This window comes from Micropterus salmoides, unplaced genomic scaffold, assembly GCF_014851395.1.
Source record: "Micropterus salmoides isolate LMB-PRFRI ecotype aquatic unplaced genomic scaffold, ASM1485139v1 Ms_hic_scaffold_19, whole genome shotgun sequence".
Classification (NCBI taxonomy): domain Eukaryota; kingdom Metazoa; phylum Chordata; class Actinopteri; order Centrarchiformes; family Centrarchidae; genus Micropterus; species Micropterus salmoides.
This window is the reverse complement of record NW_024041039.1, coordinates 18,979,633-18,999,576: the sequence shown is the minus strand read 5'-3', so window position 1 is coordinate 18,999,576 and position 19,944 is coordinate 18,979,633. Positions and strand designations below refer to the sequence as shown.

Sequence of the window (19,944 nt, the reverse complement as noted above, 5' to 3'; positions counted from 1 at the left end):
ACAGACTTGTAAGAAAGTGTCCAATAATAAACAAGCAATTCCCAAAAGGCGTGGAGAAACTTTCTGGGCATTGGCATTTCATTGTTGTAGCCACAAAGCTGTCCCTGAACTGAATGTGTGAGATAAGTGCTTTGGAGCACAAACAAACTGAAACAAAAGAACATGAGGTGGAGATTGTTTCAGTAAGTAAGAGAGGGGGAGGAAGCACTTCTGGCGTCCAAGGGCATCATAAACCCCAGCATGTGTCTGCACAACAATGCCAACAGGGGCGCAAATTCTCCACACACTGGGAATCGATTTCACACAGAGAGTGGAGGACTTGGAAAGAGGCGTATCGGAGAAACACTGAAATACTGCATCTTGTGTTATTGGATTTGGAGCCCATTTTTCAGATTTTTTTTTGCCCAGCATCTGCAAGCTGGGGGATCCAGTCAAGTGGAGCGTCCAAGAGCCAGACTGAGAACCAGTGGCCAAGGAAAAGAGAGGAGAGAGGAAAAGAGATTGTTTTGGGTTTTACTTTAGAGTAAAAATCATGTCACAATGAGTGCTTGAAAATAATAAGAAAAAAAACTTTATTTAGAATGGAATAAAAGTATGTGCACAAACTTCATAATAAGCTATTCTGTTATACTTTTTTTTACAGGAAAACAGTAAAAGTGCTTGAAAATAAAAATAACACTTCAAGCGGTCCACATTCAAGCGTAATGTGTCAGGAGTAAATAGCTGTGAATCAGTGTGTGAGACAAACCTTTCCCACATTTGTTTCTCTCATACATACTTTATTGTGAACAACAAATGGAGACGTCACTGAGAGGTTGAAAAAGGAACAGCAGCATTAGTCTACAAATATCTGTGACCATCAGAGGCAGTGAATAAATGCTCAAAATAGTGTCTTAAAAATACATTTTTGTGAGTCATTTCAGATATTTTTGTTCGGGGTTAAATGAGAAGTTAAGATTTATTTTAATCTGTCTTTTTTATGTTTCTAAAAACAGCTGTAGACATGCGTGCTTATTTTAGACTGATTATTATCCAGTGACTTGATTTTGAGAGGCAAATAGTACTTGAGAGTACTTGTTTTAGATCAATAAAGCTCACTTGAAAATATTACACACTTTAAAGTCAAAGGATCACCTGGGAGTGTAACAGGAGTATCATAGTTGTACAACTGATGCCATAAAATATAACAAATACCACTTAGTTGTCTCAATAAACATAAACAAGTATATAGAGTACCAAGAGTACCAAGTAAACAAGTATGGAGATATTACAGGAGGATAATTGAAAACCATATTTCACTGAATATTTTAGAGATGCAATACATGATGTAGAATACCGTGAAGATTTTTGTTTTAGGGAACTTGTCTTTATGAAGGCTGTAATGAATTTCACGTCTTCTGCTCCCCACTGCTGACTACATCCAATTTTTTATCCTTTATAAATTAAATTCAGAGCATGTGATAGTAGTGACACGCCCCCTAGTGTTTCATGTCTGCCAGGCTCCTGGAGTTTGATAACCTTGCTCAGCGTCCGGGAGCATCACTGAAGGAATGTGAATGTGGATTTGGATGTCCTCCTCTTATTGCTAATTATTGATGCAGCCCCAAGGGTCTCTCGCATGTTGATCAGGGCTCATCCCCGGTCTCTTCTGATCTCTGTCCACTCGGACCTACAATGATAAGCACCGGGAGTGTTTCGGAGAGTGGAGACGAGCCTTGCATTCGGTTGGAGCCCCTGAAAAGCACACACTTGCCGGGGAAGGCGGCACCAGGCGGTGTCTTAATGGGCAGCAGCCCCAAAGTAACAGCCAACGGGTTGCACGACATAGAGGACCGGATTCTGAGGATCACCGGCTACTACGGCTACAACCCGGGATACTCCAGTCATAGAAGTGAGTGAAAAGAAAATAAAGTATGCTGGTGGGATCATCAGTGGATGCGACAATGTCACGCGTGTCTTTGCCAGGTCATCCTAGAAACAAAAAAAAAAGGATTTGATGCGGTGCCAGAGGCGTGTGGAAGAAATACAGTGCACGAATCTTGTATCCTTGCAAATTAGTTTTCATTTTAATCGGGCTGTTGCAAAATCCGTTATTGTAAACTCAGGTGTTTTGACCGGGTTTAAATTATGGCTATTATAGAGCAGCATTATGTCAGTCACTGCAAATATCAGTTGGATGCTGGCTGATGCGCTGGCCCATCCATCTCTGAGACACAGCATTAGAGAGAGAGAGAGAGAGAGAGAGAGAGAGAGACAAATGCAACACTACCAGGCTCTGTAATTACACAGCAATGATGAATGCACAAATCAAGCTGCTGTTTTCAAATTCAATTTCAAAGTTAATTGTTTAACTGTAGCCTATAATGCTCTCCAGATCAAACACTTATGTTGTGAAACTCAACAAACGACCACATGGTAGCTTCCTATTGAATTCTGTAATGTTTGATTGAAAAAATCAGTCTTGCAAATAAATACAGCAACTTTTTCTGTGATGCATGTTGAACATTGCCAGCTATATCCTGTTATGCTTGACATATAGCAGTGCCCCAATGTGTTTAGCTCCTCTGTAATTTTCATTTGTCAACTTGGTTTTTATTGGTAGAGCAATACTCAGAATGTTGCTGACAGGGAGACAATAGCTGGGATAGGAGGAGAGAGCTGATGGTGCACTTTGTATGGGGATGATCTTTAAAATCTTGCCCTCCAGTTCTATTAAAGTATATTGCTAGTGCGAGTGGGTTTATAACAATGGGAAAGAACTGCAATGCTCTGTACATGGCCAATCAGTGGTTTTACAGTGTCTTTATGGTAATAAAGCAAAGTGTACAGAGTAGAATTTCACAAGGTTTGTAGCATTAGCTTAGTCACAGGTTCTCACCTCTGTTACATAATTGGCCTGTTCAATGTATTATGTCATCATTTTTTATTAAAGGTGAGGATGAACTGCTTTTCTTTAATAAATCCCCGAAATGTAATTGGTCATCTACCTGTAAGCCTCTTGTGTTTCAGATGCTGCCACACTTCACGCCTCAAATGAATTGGACTTGTCACGTAAGCTCCCCAACTTCTCCCTCTGGCTGTTTTAACATAAAAACTCAACTACAAATTCATGACTTACTGTAGAGATACACATCTGGAAGAGAGATGTAATCCTAATGTAATGACATTCCTTCCCAAATCTACTATTCAGCCCCCTTGTGACATAATACTCTGACAAACATGTTTCAAGTCTCAAAAGACATGTACGCATGCAGATTGGGCCTCATTCAATCAACAACAGTTCCTGCTGAGGCTCTCTTAGATTAGCTGAGAGTACCTCAATGGATTTTTAGACAGAAGCTGAGGAAAAGGAAATGGGCCTGTTTCTCATTAACTACCTCCTGTTTATTAGGGGTGTCAGTTGCAGTAGATTAACCAGGAACTCAATCACACACTTTCATTTGAGAATATATCTACTCATCCAGATAAATCTATTGAAAGAATACCTGATTAACGAGGAGCACCCTAAAGTTTAAATTGAGAACAGATTGAACATCTTTAGCAGCTCAAGCGCCTCTGAAACAACAGAGTTACTATGTAACAAACACAAGAATTTTGCCTCTGGTATTGAAAGTGATAACTAAGCAAATTCAGACTAATATCATTATCTGTGTGTATTTTTTTGTCAAATATAGAAGTCAGTTGAAACTCACAGCCACAATAGATGGAATAGAGGAAGTATGAATCATTTTAGTATTGTTACTACAAATATTTGCTTGTTTCACTGATGCTTTAATGGCATGACCCACGATGTGAATGTCAACATCCACTAACACGAAGGGCTGATCATGAGATAATAGTGTTTTCTATAGTGCTGCAACAATTATTCATCTATTCATAAATAAATTGACAAACCAAAAAAAATCCAACTGTTTCGAGCAAAAATGCCATAAAATGAATTAGTTCCAGCTTTTCAAATGTAAATTTTCTGTGAAGCATTTTTTGAAATATATAATAATGATAGTGATACTGAATATCTTTGGTGTTTTGAACTGTTGGAACAGTTAACAATTAATTAAGAGTATAATTGGCAGACTGAAAATAATCGTTAGTTGCAGCCCTCGCTTTCAGTATACAGACCTCTGTCTGTCCCATCTCATTGCCCACTGTAAACTGTAGCAGATGAAAATGAAAGATGGGGTGGCGTCTCTGAGTTAATTTCAGGAATGAGGAGCAGGTGTGGATTGCAATAGCATCCATACCAAGCTTATAAAAGCCAGTGTATCTGCGAACAGAGGGGTTATTTGACTTGAGAGACATTTCCCATCTCTCTGATAAAATATGCCATCTGTAGCCCTGTGTTTCTCCATCTATCCATCAACTGATCATTGTGCATGCCAGAGCCAACAGAAGGTATTCCTCAGGGCGGCATACTTGTCACCATATTTCCTGCTTGCACAGCTATTAAACATGCTGGTGCTGTTACTGTGAAGAAGTCTGACTAAAATGTTTGTGTGCACACCCGTCTTCCTCTCATTTGATCACTCTTAGAAATGAGAACGTGAAAAGTCGCTTTTCCTTTAAACGCTGCTTGCTGCCTGAAAGGGTCACATTGATTTACTTTGTTTTGTTTACACATTTGTAAACTTTGACTTGAGAATCACACGTCCCTCAATCTGTTGAGTATCGTTTTCCATACAGGGTAAGACAAAGGAGCACGTAAATAGAACAGTTGGCGCATCCTGCCAAGCCTATGGGGTAATGATATATTTAGTAAGATTCTATTGCCAGTTTATTATTGCCACTTGCCATCTGTTTTGAATTAGAAGATGCCTTTGAGGGGGATTGTGGACTACATTTGGTGACACTGACTAGGCTGTAATACATACAGTACGGCTATGACATAATAGCATATGTACAGTGATAAGATTGTTAAAGCAAGATGGTAATCCCATTCTATCCATAAAAGGTTCAATATTTCCTATGCATCACTATGTAGATAATAGCACAACTACAAGAAACATTTAAATGAAACCCTACTTGATTCCTGCTGGAGCAGACAACAATGCTGTGTGCAATAAATGCTTCCCTCAGTATCTCCCGGAAAACCATCATAATAATTTGCTGTGTATCTTGGTATCTTGTTTTGAGTAGCTAATTTTGAGAAGGGCAAGTCTGTTGTGCTGGCACACTGCCCGCTGGGTAAATAGGTATAGTGCAGGAGAAATGACAGGTACTTGTAGTGGCAGTCCCGCTCAGCACTGTGCCTGTGTTGTTCACAGCAGGCATCGCAGCAAGACGACAGCGTGCACACAGAGGAGAATTATGAAGGAAGGGCGTGAAAAGTAACCATTTATCACAATGGGGTGTGTTTTTATGTGGTAGTCTACAGAAAAGGATAGACATACAAAGAAAACAGACATGCAGTTGAATCCATTCATGTTTGTACTGATTGGTAATTCACTTTGCATCTTTGAAACCATTTACATCCACCGTTAACAGCAGGTGAATTTTCACTTTCTGCCTCAAACATTGCCTCAAACATTCTGTACTTGCATGCACTTATTTTGGACAGTCCCGTTCCCATGCCTGCTTACTCAGTGCTATTTATAACTAGCCCAGCATCGAATGGGATATGAGCTCCGCCTGAACGACTCTAGGAGTGCTGTTAGTTTCACATGCTCCTGGGAATGAACAAAAACACCCTGCAAGTAATGGGTGCAATATTTCTCCACAGGAACTGCTGACCTGGACTAATGCCACTGTGGTATTGGTCATATGTTGTACCACTGTATATCAGGAGACTAAATATTTGGGCCGGTCCCAGCAATTCGCTTCACAGTTGAGATTTTTTTCCTGCGTGGAATTCTTTGTAATCCAAAAGTAAAATTGCATAATAGAAGGGCACAATGTGTGAAAGGTTTGTAATGGCCTTTCTGTGATTCTGAGCACACCAGCAGCCCAACACTGCCCTCATGTGGTTTGTAAATCCAACAACATCAACAACCATAAACTGACCTACCACATCCCCCAGTGAAAAGCCAGACAGTAAACAGAAGTGCTTCATCTAATCACTACTCCTTGTTTAAAACAGCATGAAAAGACTAATCCATTTTTACACCACCGCTCATTGTGTATGCAAAAGTGAAGATGGTTGTTAGATTCTAAAACAAATAGTATTTCATGTATTAATTGTATTGCATACTGTGTAATTTTACATCCGCTATGTCTCCAGGGCTCCAGGGCCAAGTTAAGGGGGTATTTCACCCAAACCACTGTATCCACTTCCACATGGTGTTATTCATCCATTCAGATTCTTTCATTTTACATTTTATCTGCACCAGCTTTGGGATGTCTGTCCCTGAGATTTCTGCTGCAACCCCAAATCAACAGCTGTGACAGGAATTACATTTTTGGTGATCAAAGCATTAAATGAAAAATGTGATTTGACGAACTCAATAATACATATGACTTGTGTTGGCTGAATTATCAACTGCAACTGCACTGGGGCTCCAGACACTTAGGGGCCCCAAAAGCTCTACATTGAGTGTCTGTCAACTCTTTTTTATGGTAATTTGATTAATTGCTAATTTTTTGAAACATTTGCACCTCTAAAGTAGACCTAAGTATCATTTAAGACAGATCCTATATTATTACCTTTTCATGTGATGTAGAGAAGCCCTGTGTCAAAATCTAGTTTTGAGACCTTTATTATTTTAGTTTATATTGTGCTTGAAGTTGTATTTAATCACACTACAACAAAGCCATGTTCTTTCCAATGATTTCCCTGATACTAGGGGTAATCCACAGACCTCACAGTTTTCACCATGACTACTTTCTGCAGACCAAATAGGCCTTATGAAAACTATCAACAGTGATGCGTGTGAATTATCCTACACTGTTTCTGAAAGTCACATTGCTGGTGACCTTTACAAATGCATCTTTTCAGAACTATATCAAAACCTCACCAAATCAATGAAATAATATGCATAATAATGCACCCCTAAGGATACGTGAGGACCAGGTGAATTTGAGCAAAATAGTCTTATTAATAGGAACATCTGTCCTTTTTGTTTGCCCCTGTCGATTCACCTGTATTGCAATCCATCATCTTCACCACCAGGTGTCCTCATCTTCTAATGTTCTAACTACACTGAGGAGCGTTTAGGATGTGTCTAAGGAGTGGAAACACATCTAAGGATCAGCATTTGATTCGTGGTCTGTCTAATCCTCACTACAGCTAAAATCAGCTGCAGACAACAATAATGCCCCAGCCTCTCATCTCCCATCAGCGTTCTTTGCTCCTGGTCCTCACCGAGATGAGTAACAGAGAGAGGCTCAAGACAAAGGAGCTTGCATCATAAAGTGAGGCACACTGGTTAATCTAAATGACAAAGTGCCTGAATCAGTTGAGTGGGTTGCTGCACAGGAGGCCCACCGTTGCTATAGAGGTAAAGAGAGAGGATGCTGTGTTATTTTGCGCTTTGATCTGGGATGTGATGGAACCATTGTGTTATATACACTCAGTTTCCTGTTTATTAGTTACACCTAGCTATGTTATATGAGATCATGATGTTTGGGGGGGGGGGGTTCAAACCGTTTCAGAGAGGTATAGATGCAACTTTATGATCAGATTGCAGCTGTAGTTTGTGGTGCTGTTGAATTCTAGTGTTAGAAGAAAATATCTTCTGGTCTTTTTAGCTACGGATGTGAATAAAAACAAACAACACATACAAGTAAAATACACAAGGAAGGAACAGTCACTTTGAGTCCTTGGTCTAATATTTGAAAGTGAACTGTAGCCTCCTGAAGCGTCGGTACTCCAGGTATTTCTCTTAATCTGATAGCGATTAGCATCATGGGCTCTGCTGACTGGATCGTTTTTCTGTCTAGCTGTTGGCTCCAGACATCAGCAGGGCTATTTTTAAGTTTAACCCTCCTTGTCTTAGGGGATCCATACCCCCAGCTCATCCTCTGCTTACACCTGATAAAACATTTGTCTCAGCCATTCTTACATCACACACTTAAAGCACAAACATTGTAATCAAGCCTCATTCTCTCAACTTCACTTAAGGCTTTTCAATTAGTGTTGCACCAGTTCTGTCACACTGTGTGACCATGTGCCATTGTCCTAAAAAATGACTACAGCTGATTCTTCAATATTGAATTCTGCATTCAAACAAATATATTACCAATGTGTTTCTGGAATGTGGCCCTGCATTTTCCCCCCTCCCTTGTAACAAACAGCCAAACAATAACTGTGCTGTCTCTCACAGCCTGAAGAATGCTCAGAGATGTGCTCTGATCTGCTATGCGCTCAGTAGCAGCGCCAGAACTTTGGCTGATGAGCACTGGAGAGACAGACAGCAAGTGAGGGGCTCAGGGTGATACTGATATAATGACAGAGATCCTGGAGCAAACATGACTGCAAAATACCACTCATTTAGTATTCTTAACAGACCAATTTAGACTAAGTGTTAGTCCACTTTCTGTGTCACATGTATACTTTGAGTGTTTTCTCTTTCTCAGGTCATAGTGCTACTGTTCCTGGCTTGGCTAGTATTGATTTTACTGGTGAGAGGGTAAGCATGAAATTGCATAGGTTATATTAAGATTATATTACAGGCTGCAACGCCTCATGTGTCTGACCGCATACACTAGACACTGATATGTCGTTGATGTAGAGGCCCAAGCAATATTTAGATCCATTAAATCCTCAGGTAGATAAACCACAGCTAGAGATAGAATGGCCTGAGGGCTTTCCTTGAGATGGAAACTCCTGACCAGAGTCCCGAAGGTGACTCACATGGCCCAGGCAGACCCCCTCAGGTCCACACTGGCTGCGTATGAGAGGGTTTCCCTTGACTGTGCAACAGTGATGGGAAAAAAGTATTAAAATTTTTATCATCAAATTGTAAATATTGAATATAAAAACACTCCATTAACACTAAATGTCCATGTTTTTTACTTTTAAAAAGTGAAGAAGCACCACTCAAAAGTGCTTACAGGAAGTATGATGGTTTAAAGTAATGAAGCGTAGCATTTCTTAATGCAGGGCACTGAAGTTGCATCTGCTGATTGGCATTCATGCTTCACAATCACTGGCTGATTAACTGCTGTATCATAACAATATCCATGCGGGTGTATGGCAGTGCTTACTGATATGCTCATGCTAACACTGTTTGGTGCTGCACCTTGCTTAACATCACACATATGCGCTACTTTTTTTTACATTATTGATTGACCTAAGATTTGTATGCCATGTATGTTTATTCAGACGGGATCAGTTCTCGCAGCAGTATCCCTGTTGCAAATTCTTCAAGAGCTCACTCATAAATCAGAGCCTTTTCCTCCAAATCTAGCTGTGTAACCATTTGTTATTGTCACATACTGGAGAAATTATTTGATGTTAGTTCTATGAGAATTAATTAGCTCTAAGCCAACATATACTGAGTCCATAGGTTTAGCCACATATCCATAAAACAACAACATTTGAAAAGTTTTTGACATAGTAATTATAATTGTAATGTTTTGGTCTAACTACAGTTGGCTAGTTTAAAGTCTAGCAATGCATCATATCTTCCAAATTTAGTGGAGCTTTTGCACATACAGTCATCTTGTGCCCAGTCATCAGATGGATTTGGTGAGATAACTGGTACCATATGTCCCTCTGAAATGTAAAGTCTCACACAATGAAAATAGTCCAGTTATGTACAGACATCTAAAATTTTACTTAAATACTTATACAGTATTTGCTATGGAGAAGGTGAACTTGCAGGGTTAAAGAAAGTGTTGCTATGTCCAATGGAAAAGCAACATATGATCAGACTGAGGAATTACAAATAGAGATTGCGTTCACCTGATTTTTGTAGTTACCATAAGAGACATGTCCATGTCAGTAAGAGATAACTAGAGTGATAAAGATCTACAGGATCCACTCCTGATTTAAAATGGCAAATTTTAAAACAAAATTAAAATTAGAGATAGGTCTAAGCCACAATATAAACATGAGAAGTACTTTGAAATGTATTCCTTTGACTTTGTTTGTATTGCTGTCTCCTTTATGGCGTCCTTGGAAGATGGAAATATCATTTGGTTAGAATATCATAGTAGTGATGTGTAAATGTGTAATAGTGGTGTGAGTACAATGTGGGCTTCCCCAATACCTCTAAGAGCACTAGGAGTACTTTAGTGGATGACAGAATTGACATGTATAGGACTGGCATGTCTTTCTGATAGCTGTGTCTTTTTTGTAGCTGAACTGATTAATGCTGCAGCAATGAAAGCAACAGCGCTCTACTAATAATCTGACTCTCAAGTAGTGAAGAGCAGGAGATGTGCCAAGAAGACATAGAGGCATTAGAAGACAGAGGACAAGAATATATATAGGGAGGAAGGGGTGAGAAGAGCCTGGTCAGGTAGAAAAGAGAGGGGAGGAGGAAGGAGAAAATGAGGGGGCAGCAGCTAACGCAGCATAATTTGCCCAGGCTGCTTGGTTACCTTCCAAACAAAGCTGCTGATTTGTGGAGCAAAAGAAGAGGAGGGGAAAAGCGAGAGAGACAGAGAGAAAAGGGGAGGGAGAGGATGGAAAGAGATGAGGGGAGTGATTGCGCCATGCCACACATACTTGAAGCTCAGTCTCCCTTGGAGACAGTGGCAACTCTGGATCACGGCATGACAGTGAAACAGTAGAGTCTCCACTTCACTGCACTTCCACTGAGCTATCTCCACTGAGCTGTGTTACTATCCCGACAGACAGAGAGAGAGCACCAGTAACAGAGGGCTGGCCTGAAGAGGAACGGAGAGTCAGGACTGGAGTGCTGGGAAGAAGACAAAAGAGTTGACAGAGATCTGGAAAGAGGGGGGGGCGGGGGGACCATCAAGAGCGTAAAAGAAGAAGCGGAGGAGTCAGGAATCTGAGGATGCTCAGAGCTAGCAGGAGGAGCTGCTGAGCGTGCAGCAGACCGGGCACACTTACACAGTCAGACACACAGACATAAACTCACTTCCCAGGGAAGGAAAGTGTGTTGTGCCCCCAGTGGAGGATGAAGAAGCACTCAGCCCGAGTGGCTCCTCTCAGCTCGTACAGCACTCAGGTCCTGACCTGCCCCATCTCTGAAGGTAAACTGAAAGAACCACAGAAGCCCAATAAATCATTTATATTAAACTGTGTTTGTATGTGGTAGCATTAATTGAGTTATTGGCAGCATTAGATCAGATAGCTAAGCTGCTTAAAACTATGGAGTACTTTTATATTATTTGTATATTTTTTCTTTTACAGGTGAAGGCATATGATTTCCCATAAGGCATCATATGCACTGAGGTGTCATATAGAGTTTACAGGTATTCATATGAAATACAGATAGTGTGGTTGTGGATGTGTTCTACTTCTACATGTGGTATCAGAAATTAAAATCTAAGAAAAATCGGCAACTGAATAGAGCTACTTTCACCAGGACTTTTTTCCTCTGGATGGTGTAAAAAAACGTCATTTCAGTTTTCTGCCTACAGATTTTGAGAAGGTAAATGTGTTGACATGAAGTGTAGTTATAGCAGCAGCATATGTTTTGCTGTTTTTTAGCCACCATGTGTAGCAACCAGAATTGGTGTAAAAAGAAAAAAGGTAAAAGAAACAGGCAAAAACCAGCTGCTTTCGCATCTGTTCATTCTGTTCACCTCTCCTCCCTTCATCTAACTCAACATTTGTACTATTCAGCATCTTCCTCCATAAATGCCTAAATCCTTACACCTTTTAACTTTTTTAACAGAGATTACAGGGTGATACCGCTAATAACCTTTTAATCGGCATCATCCTAACCATGTCACATCTTCAGACCTAATCTAGATAAAGACATAATGCTGTTTGACCTGTAGTAAGAACGCCTCACGCTGCACATGTGACTATGAGTTTGATAATGGATTCAGTTGGGGCCCATCTATCAATGTCACTGGCATGCAACGTCAGTGGTGTGAATAAAACACAGAATGGATTGAAATGTCAGGTTCCAGCAGCATACTGCGTCACACAGAGTGGACAAGCTCTGTTAATGGGTGCCAGTAGTGAGTGATCCCATGCAGCACTGTGATTTCTGTAATGAAATTGTACAATGTTAACACTTTCACTTACTCCTTTTTCTAGCCGTAGTGAGCAATCAACAAGCCCATGTATGAATATAAACATTTTTTTCAAAAGTTAAGTGTAGTATTAGTGAGCATTATAGCAAACATATAGCTTTAAAAAAACACACTGTTTATGTATTTATCCATACTTTTATGCGATGGCATTTTAACTACAATCTGAATGAGCGTCTTAATGTAAAAGAAACACCGCTGGGTTCATAATTATGCCCCAAATGATTTCTGACAGCTAGTTTTCAATTAATAAGTCTAAACACTTTAATAACACTTTACTACTACTCTGTAATTTGAACAGTTTTCAAAATAAGTACACTTGACTGAAATTAACTTCAAATACAATTTTTCTTCTTTAGTTAGTATTTCACTGCAATACTGTGCTGACAGTCTGTGTATGTCAGGGATTATTGCTTCCTTTGCAATTTTTTTATCAGCAATGTTAGTCAGCAATAACACTGCTTCTTATGAGAATACAATTTTGGCCACAGGAGCTGTTTTTATGAGGCAGGGGAATAGTGGGGTTATAATATTACTGCATCTTGGCACCTGATAAACCAATAGTGGCTTCTTACCTCAGGACAGAAAAGCCCGTATCCAAGACAAAAAGTTTTAGGTTTTGTCAGTGGTATGAAATGCGAACCATCTTGCTTGGTAGATGAGGAGAAGCAGACATACAGGAAAAAATAATAAAAGAGCCGCTTCTCTCTTGCAGCAATATCAGATCTCAGTTTGCCAGTTAGCTAACCACCAGGCTCATTATGTTGATTAAGAATCCTTGCTGTGACAGAATGTAATTAGACCAAATCCTTCGATGATCCTGCAGAAAAGAAACGGTGTAGAACATATATACATACTGTAGCTCTGCTCCCAGCCGGGATATACTGTAAGGCAAAACATTTTATGTGAGAGTGTTTATCTGAGATCTCTGTTGAGGTCATAGTCATAGTCTGTAATGAACTAAACTATAAAGAAAGAAGAAAGAGTTCGACTTAATTAGTGGGAGTCATCATCGGTTTTTACAGAGGTTTTCATTATCACTTACAGTTTGAGGGGTTTTTGCTTCAAACACTGTACTATAAGAGGGGGGGGTTTAATTCTGCAATGTGGACAGACTCAAGGCCAGTGCTGCACTGATGCAGTACAGGAGAGTAACTAATAACATTTACTCAAGTACTCATGTACAGTTTTTAGTATTTCCATTCTATACTTCTACTTAACGACATTTCCGCGAGAAATATTGTACTTTTTACACCACCACATTTCTCTGAAAATTATAGTAATACACGTTTCCCTTCTAAACTTATCATATAGTTTTATATAAATAACTGTTCAAGACCCAAAGAGGTAGAATATTTTCACAAAAAGCAAAGATTAGACAAAAGTCCCACACATGAATATAAATGTGTATATCAGCAGTTTTGTTTTCCCTCTCTCCACCGACACTAATCTTCTGATGACCCCTCAGATTTACCACTGGACTTAACTGCCTAACCGTAAATAAAATAGTTAAAACAAGCTCCAACATGACCAGTTACAACAGTTAAATGCTATTTATGCACTGATACATCAGTATTACCAACCTATCACTGGGGCTAATTATCTGCAGAAGGTATATTCCTGCTTTTGATACTTTTAAGTACATTTTCCTGATAATACTTATGTACTTTAACTTAATTAGGATGTTTACTTGCAATGGGGTATTTTCCCATTGGGGTGTTTATTTATTTATTTATATTTATTTATTTATTTCAAGCAAAATAGTGTGACAACAGAAAAGATACACAATAATAATAACTTATACACTTATGCTTGAAATGGAGTGGGAAGAAGTAAAATTTAATTAATGTGTGTTAATACTTTAACTTAAGTAAAAGATCTGACTACTTCATGCACCACTGCACTTTTATGTGTTACTTTGTATTCAACCACTCTATCTCAGGTATAACACTTATAGCCATTACTTACCATTAATACACTCACTAGGTGCCAGCAATGATCTCATGTATTCATTAAGCTTATAAATTGAGTTTGGCCCTACTGTAAAAGACACTTACTTTGTGTTGAAAAGTCTGGTGGCATGTTTTTCACACTCTGTTTACTGGACATAGACACATCAAAACAAAAATAGCATCTTACCACTCTAAACGCATAACATAGACAACTGCTACCAATATTCTCACCACACATTACTTATTTGATCAAACAGTTTGTGCTCCATGCCCTGTTTTTTTTGGGTTTGTTCCTGCTGTGGTCTCTTTGCAGATAACAAACAAAAGACTATCAGATGCAATAATGAGCACCCCTGAGATGCCCTGCTACAGTAGAGGGGAGACACTACGGGTACGAGTTCCAGTGCTTGCAGGATTCAGTGTCTGTAGCCATGGTGGAAATGGCAGAGCTTCACGTGCTGAGCAAGCAAAGAGAACACGGCCAGCAAACATCCAGCACATGTCATCTTTTATTCCTGCCCTAGTGTAAATTGATCACACTGTTGAAAGTTAAAGAACGGATCTGAGCTCTCTCCGGAAATGCTCACACACACAGCACTTAACATATTACACAGCACAGTCAAGGTCCAGAAGCAATCCTGCAGTCCACTAAGGCACTGGGCCAGATCAACCATGCGTCACTGGCATACAGGGTTACAAATAAGTCCTTTCCTTCATTCTTTCCTTCGTTCTTTCCTATCTATCTATCTATCTATCTATCTATCTATCTTGTTGCAATATACATTTTCATAGCAGGAATGTACCAATAGGCAAAACACTGGCTGCCAAGGTTGACATGACTTTCTTGTGGAATGTCATGTGGTTAGGTTCACTTTTGCTTTCTGCGCATCAGGTTTCTGTGCACACCTGACTACAATGACTACAGTACGTGCTGCATCACGAGGTGACAAAGCTATTTATGACATGCTCAACCACAATGCTAACCCAACATTTTTAACAAAGCCTTGCCATCTGTATTAGTGCCTTTACAGCAAGAAACACAAACTGGTAGTGAACACTGAGGGCGATTGATCAATAAATGCCCATGTGCTGGACCCCAGCCAGGGAGACACAAGCTACATTGTATGTATATGCAGTAATACAAAGCATGCATAATATGAATAAAAGTTTGGCTATGAGGCTGTACTTATGCACAGGAGTGTTCCATAGGGCTTGAGCTAAATGCTAATGTCAGCATACTAACATGGTCACAACACTAACATACTGATGTTACATTGAGCAGGTATAATGTTTGCCATGTTCCCCCCATAGCTTAGCAGCATGCTAACACTTTCTAATTAGCACAAAATACAAACTACAGCTGAGACTGATATCATTAGTTTCCAGGTAATTGGTATATAATTATTGGACACATTTAAAATTTGATCATCAATGTTCTTTCATAAATTCATGAGTTTGACATATTGAGATATTACACTCAAAACCTCAAATGTGAATCTCTTGCCCCAAAGTCATTGGGCTTCATCCTCTTGACAACATGGGTATCTCTACCAAATTTCATGTCAATCCATTTAGTGGTTGTCAAGAGGTTTAACTAAAAGACACCTCTGGCATGGCTAGCATGGCTAAAAGATTGACATCTTGTAATTGAACTCTAAATAAAGGTACACTATAAGTTTATTTTTATATTTGAGGCTTTCTGTTCTCATTAGCCTTTGAACAGGAAGTGGAGCCCACATGTATAGATGCTGCAATGCATTTTCTTTCTTTTATTGTCCCCCCACCCCATTGTCTCCCTTTAGGAGAGGATGGTTCAGAGTCTCAAGCAGAGACACCGGGCAGTGAGACCAGCGAAGAGTGCCGGCCCTATCAGACATGTACCAACACAGCTCTGAAGGTGCTGGGTGGTCTGCTGATGGTGTTGTGTATCTCTTCCTCCTGGGTGGGTACCACTCAGGTAGTTAAGCTGACCTTCCAGTCGTTCTCTTGTCCATTCTTCATCTCCTGGTTCAGCAGCAACTGGAACATTCTCTTCTTCCCCATCTACTACTCTGGACATGTGGTTATCACACGGGAGAAGCAGACCCCAATACAGAAATTCAGGTAAATTACAAACAAAACTATTTAAAATTTTCAAATAAATAAAATATTTTGGAAAAGAACAGTATCTGCCCAATTGCATTTCTGAGAACCTTTCACGATAAGCTTTTTTGTGCTTGCCAGTTGCCAGTTTTGCTGTTACTGTTACATAAAAGTGCCACAGCAGATTAGAAGAATTTTTTGGTTGCCATATCACGCTGGTAGAGTAAAAATTAAATAGTCCTTCTTTAATTGACATTTACAGATGTGTCAATGAAGTCAGTCGCCATAATAAAGAGAAATAGTCATCTGGTTGTGTTTACATTTAGAAAAATAAGTAATAATGCCACTGTGTCATCCAAGACTCTTTTTATTATTTATTTATTTTTTACAACAAAACAGTATCAGTTACCATAACAGCTCCACTAGTGGCCCCTAGAAGCTTTGCTCCTCTTTACACTCAAGTGGAGCAAATTTGAAACCACCCGACTGTCCATGAGGAACCAGGAAACTAAGCAACCAACATTTCCATCCTCAAAGCGTAGTCCTCTTGACAGCAAGGCTAAAAGTCTGACAAACAAAGACACTGTTCCAAGAGGATAAACAGGTTGACATGACTTTCTTTACCCTTCTGTGGTTTGTTTCCTCTAAAAGGGAGTGCAGCAAACTCTTTGGGGAGGATGGGATGACTCTGAAAATCTTTGTAAAGAGGACAGCACCCTTCTCAATACTGTGGACGTTGACCAACTACCTGTACCTCATGGCCTTGAAGAAGCTGACCGCCACTGATGTCTCTGCCCTCTACTGCTGCCACAAGGCCTTCGTCTTTCTCTTGTCCTGGATTGTTCTCAAGGACCGCTTCATGGGTGTTCGGGTCTGTATAAAAACGCCAACAATGATACTTTCAAGGACTGTTTTTCTTACTTCTGGGTAAGGGTAGTGATGGCTCTGAATCTCTACCTGCAGATTGTGGCAGCCATAATGGCTATCACAGGTATAGTCATGATGGCTTATGCTGACGGTTTCCATGGTGATTCCTTTGTGGGCGTGGCGCTGGCTGTGGGCTCAGCCTCAACATCAGCTCTCTACAAGGTTAGCACATTACAGGTTAAACCATATGTGTGATTGTGTTTGCAGTGACTTTAAATACTGGCATAGTCACTGGTGTAAACAGTTGCCTCCTCACCACCCAGGTGCTGTTCAAGATGTTCCTGGGCAGCGCCAACCTTGGAGAAGTGGCTCACTTCCTTTCCACCATGGGCTTCTTCAATCTTATCTTCATCTCCTGTGTTCCCCTCATCCTGTACTTCACCAAGGTAGAGCACTGGGGCTCACTGTCCTCCCTGCCCTGGGGATACCTGTGTGGACTGGCAGGACTGTGGCTGGGTGAGAGTGCATATACATCCCTGAAGAGGAGTGAGAATCATGGTTTCCCTCATATGAAACCAACAATTATTTTCATCATCAACTAATTGAGTAAATGTTCCAAGCGGACATATTTAAATTGTTTGGTTTTCAGACCATAATATTTTGTAAGACAAGGAGAAGGAACAAATTCTCACACTGAGAAACCATCAAATGTCTTGCTTGAATAATAACTTGATGATTAATCAATAATCCAATCACAACAGCTGCAGATTATTTTTTGGTCAATCAACTAATCGATGCATTGACTAATAACTAATTTGTACATACTTTCAACATCTTTCATGCCTTTTACAGTGTTCAACATCTTGGTCCATGTTGGTGTGGTGCTGACATACCCCATTCTCATCTCCATAGGGACGTTGCTCAGTGTGCCGGGCAATGCAGGTAGGCTTTCTTTATGCAGTTCAAGTATTACCTCCCTTTATTGGTAATTATGTCTTGATTGTTGTGGCGGAAATTAGTAAGGTTGTGAAAATGAGAGTGCATGGCCATACATACTGTGGTTTTGTCTTGAGAGGTCAGCACTTAGGGCCACTGTAGCAAACAGACTACACAGCAAGTCTGCCTCTCTTGTCCTGGAAACCCAATCATCAATGTGCCTAAACAGACCCTGCAACTATTCTCTCGCTGAGGGAGGATCAGGTTGCCAAGGCGACACTAAATGCCTGCAGACGAGTTATTTTCTTCAACCACAATGGACTGTATGAAGGTCAGTGGGTTACGGCAACTTGTCCCTGGACTCCAGACCGCAAAGACATAAGGGATAAAGTGGATTGCTTGTGCTGATTATAAGCCGCATTTGCTACATTCATCCCCTACAGCCGCAGTGTCCTGTGGTTTATCTTACTTTATGTAATTAATCTCAGTTTGTTTTTGTTTCTCCCCCACCCCTCCTTCCCTGCCCTGCTCTTTGGCTCCCTCTTTTGTTCCTGTCTTTCTTTCACCTGCTGTAGCCGTGGATGTTTTGAAACATGAGGTGATCTTCAGTGTGGTGCGCCTGGCAGCCACCTGCATCATCTGCCTGGGCTTCTTGCTCCTGCTGCTGCCAGAGGAGTGGGACTCAGTCACGCTGCGTTTCCTGGCCACCATCGCAGACAAGAAGTCCGAGGAACACGGCGAGGACCTCACAGAGTCCAGTGGCCACACTCGGAGCCGCAGTCGAGCAAACGGCGCTGTCTCCATTCCCTTGGCATAAGATGGTTGAGCTCTGCTAGTAGCCTCTGTTAACCAGTCTTGAAGCCCTGTCTCCATTGCCCACTCAGGAGGTGTAGGTGGGATGTTCGGTGTCCACATGGACTCTTTACCAGGAAGGCAGGAAGTAATGTCTTGAACCTTCACTCTGGAGATGCATTTCTGCCTCCGCCACTTCACTGCAGGAGGTGAAAACGAGAACATTTATGGATCTTGCTAATTGAAAGGGTGGAAAGTGTTATTTACTTTCTTGAAGTACTTGCCACGCTCAGTCCCGTTCCTCGCACGCACCCAAACCAAGAGCTGACTGACCTCCCCTGACCTACTCTGTAGACTGTATTCTGTGAATATAAATATTTGCAGGGCCAGTTTGGCTCAATCTTATGTGTATTTATGATATTTATTTAGAGCTGCAGAGCTAAGAGTATTAAGAATATTATTTTATGTCTTATTGAATAGTATTACATACAAGATTGGCAATTATACTATGCGTACTGTACAGGCTTTTTTGGTTTCATAATAAAAACTTAAAACCCACCCTTAATCTCAGGATCACATGTATTGTATGTGGCTAAATCTTGTGTTATTCAACCATATTTTATAACATATTTTTGTTGCCCAAATCAGCATAGACAAGGATGCATACATTGCTGACAAAGTGTCACAGGTCCTTCATATTAAACAAACATTTTGGCTTCCTGTCATCAAAATACTGTTCTTTAGCTCAGCAACAAATTAGGACACTGAGGTCATGTCCTTGGGAATTTACAATTTAAGATACATATTCTATGCTTCAACCCTTTTCAACAGGGGAAAAACTGAAAGGAGACCTCATGGAGAGCAACATTCTCCCTCCAGGAGGACAGACAGACACACAACAGAGTAGACAGAGGTACCTGTAGTATAATGACAATATGGAACTGAAACAAATGACAATATTAAGTGAATAAAGAACATAACCAATCATTTCAAATAAATACTAAGCTTAATGCTTTAAAAACGCTTGGTCTGTATTTTAATAGGCTAGACTAGTATTTTATTTATTTGATTAAATATATTATAATGACTATTTTAGGTAAATAAATGAATATAAAGTAAAGCACCCAGCAGTGGGGACAAACAGTTAATAAATTATATTATTATATTATTATTAATGCCGTCTATGGCCCTGCTTGTGTTTTAT

General features: G+C 40.2%; 1 protein-coding gene across 3 annotated transcripts; it reads left to right on the top strand.

Moving 5' to 3' along the window:
* Window positions 1-1,390: 1,390 nt before the first annotated feature.
* slc35f4 (solute carrier family 35 member F4) lies at window positions 1,391-19,577 on the top strand. 3 transcript variants are annotated; one of them, XM_038729851.1, is made up of 8 exons: window positions 1,391-1,891; window positions 3,010-3,051; window positions 15,866-16,166; window positions 16,797-17,016; window positions 17,109-17,234; window positions 17,336-17,528; window positions 17,865-17,954; window positions 18,524-19,577. In XM_038729851.1, exons 1-8 carry the CDS (start codon window positions 1,675-1,677, stop codon window positions 18,763-18,765), a joined length of 1,431 nt encoding a protein of 476 aa, XP_038585779.1. In that variant the 5' UTR covers window positions 1,391-1,674; the 3' UTR covers window positions 18,766-19,577. The 3 variants fall into 3 exon arrangements, with proteins under 3 accessions (XP_038585779.1, XP_038585780.1, XP_038585782.1); XM_038729852.1 differs by lacking the exon at window positions 3,010-3,051; XM_038729854.1 differs by lacking the exons at window positions 1,391-1,891; window positions 3,010-3,051 and adding an exon at window positions 10,531-11,100 and having other exon boundaries at window positions 18,524-19,576.
* The last annotated feature ends 367 nt before the right edge of the window (window positions 19,578-19,944 follow it).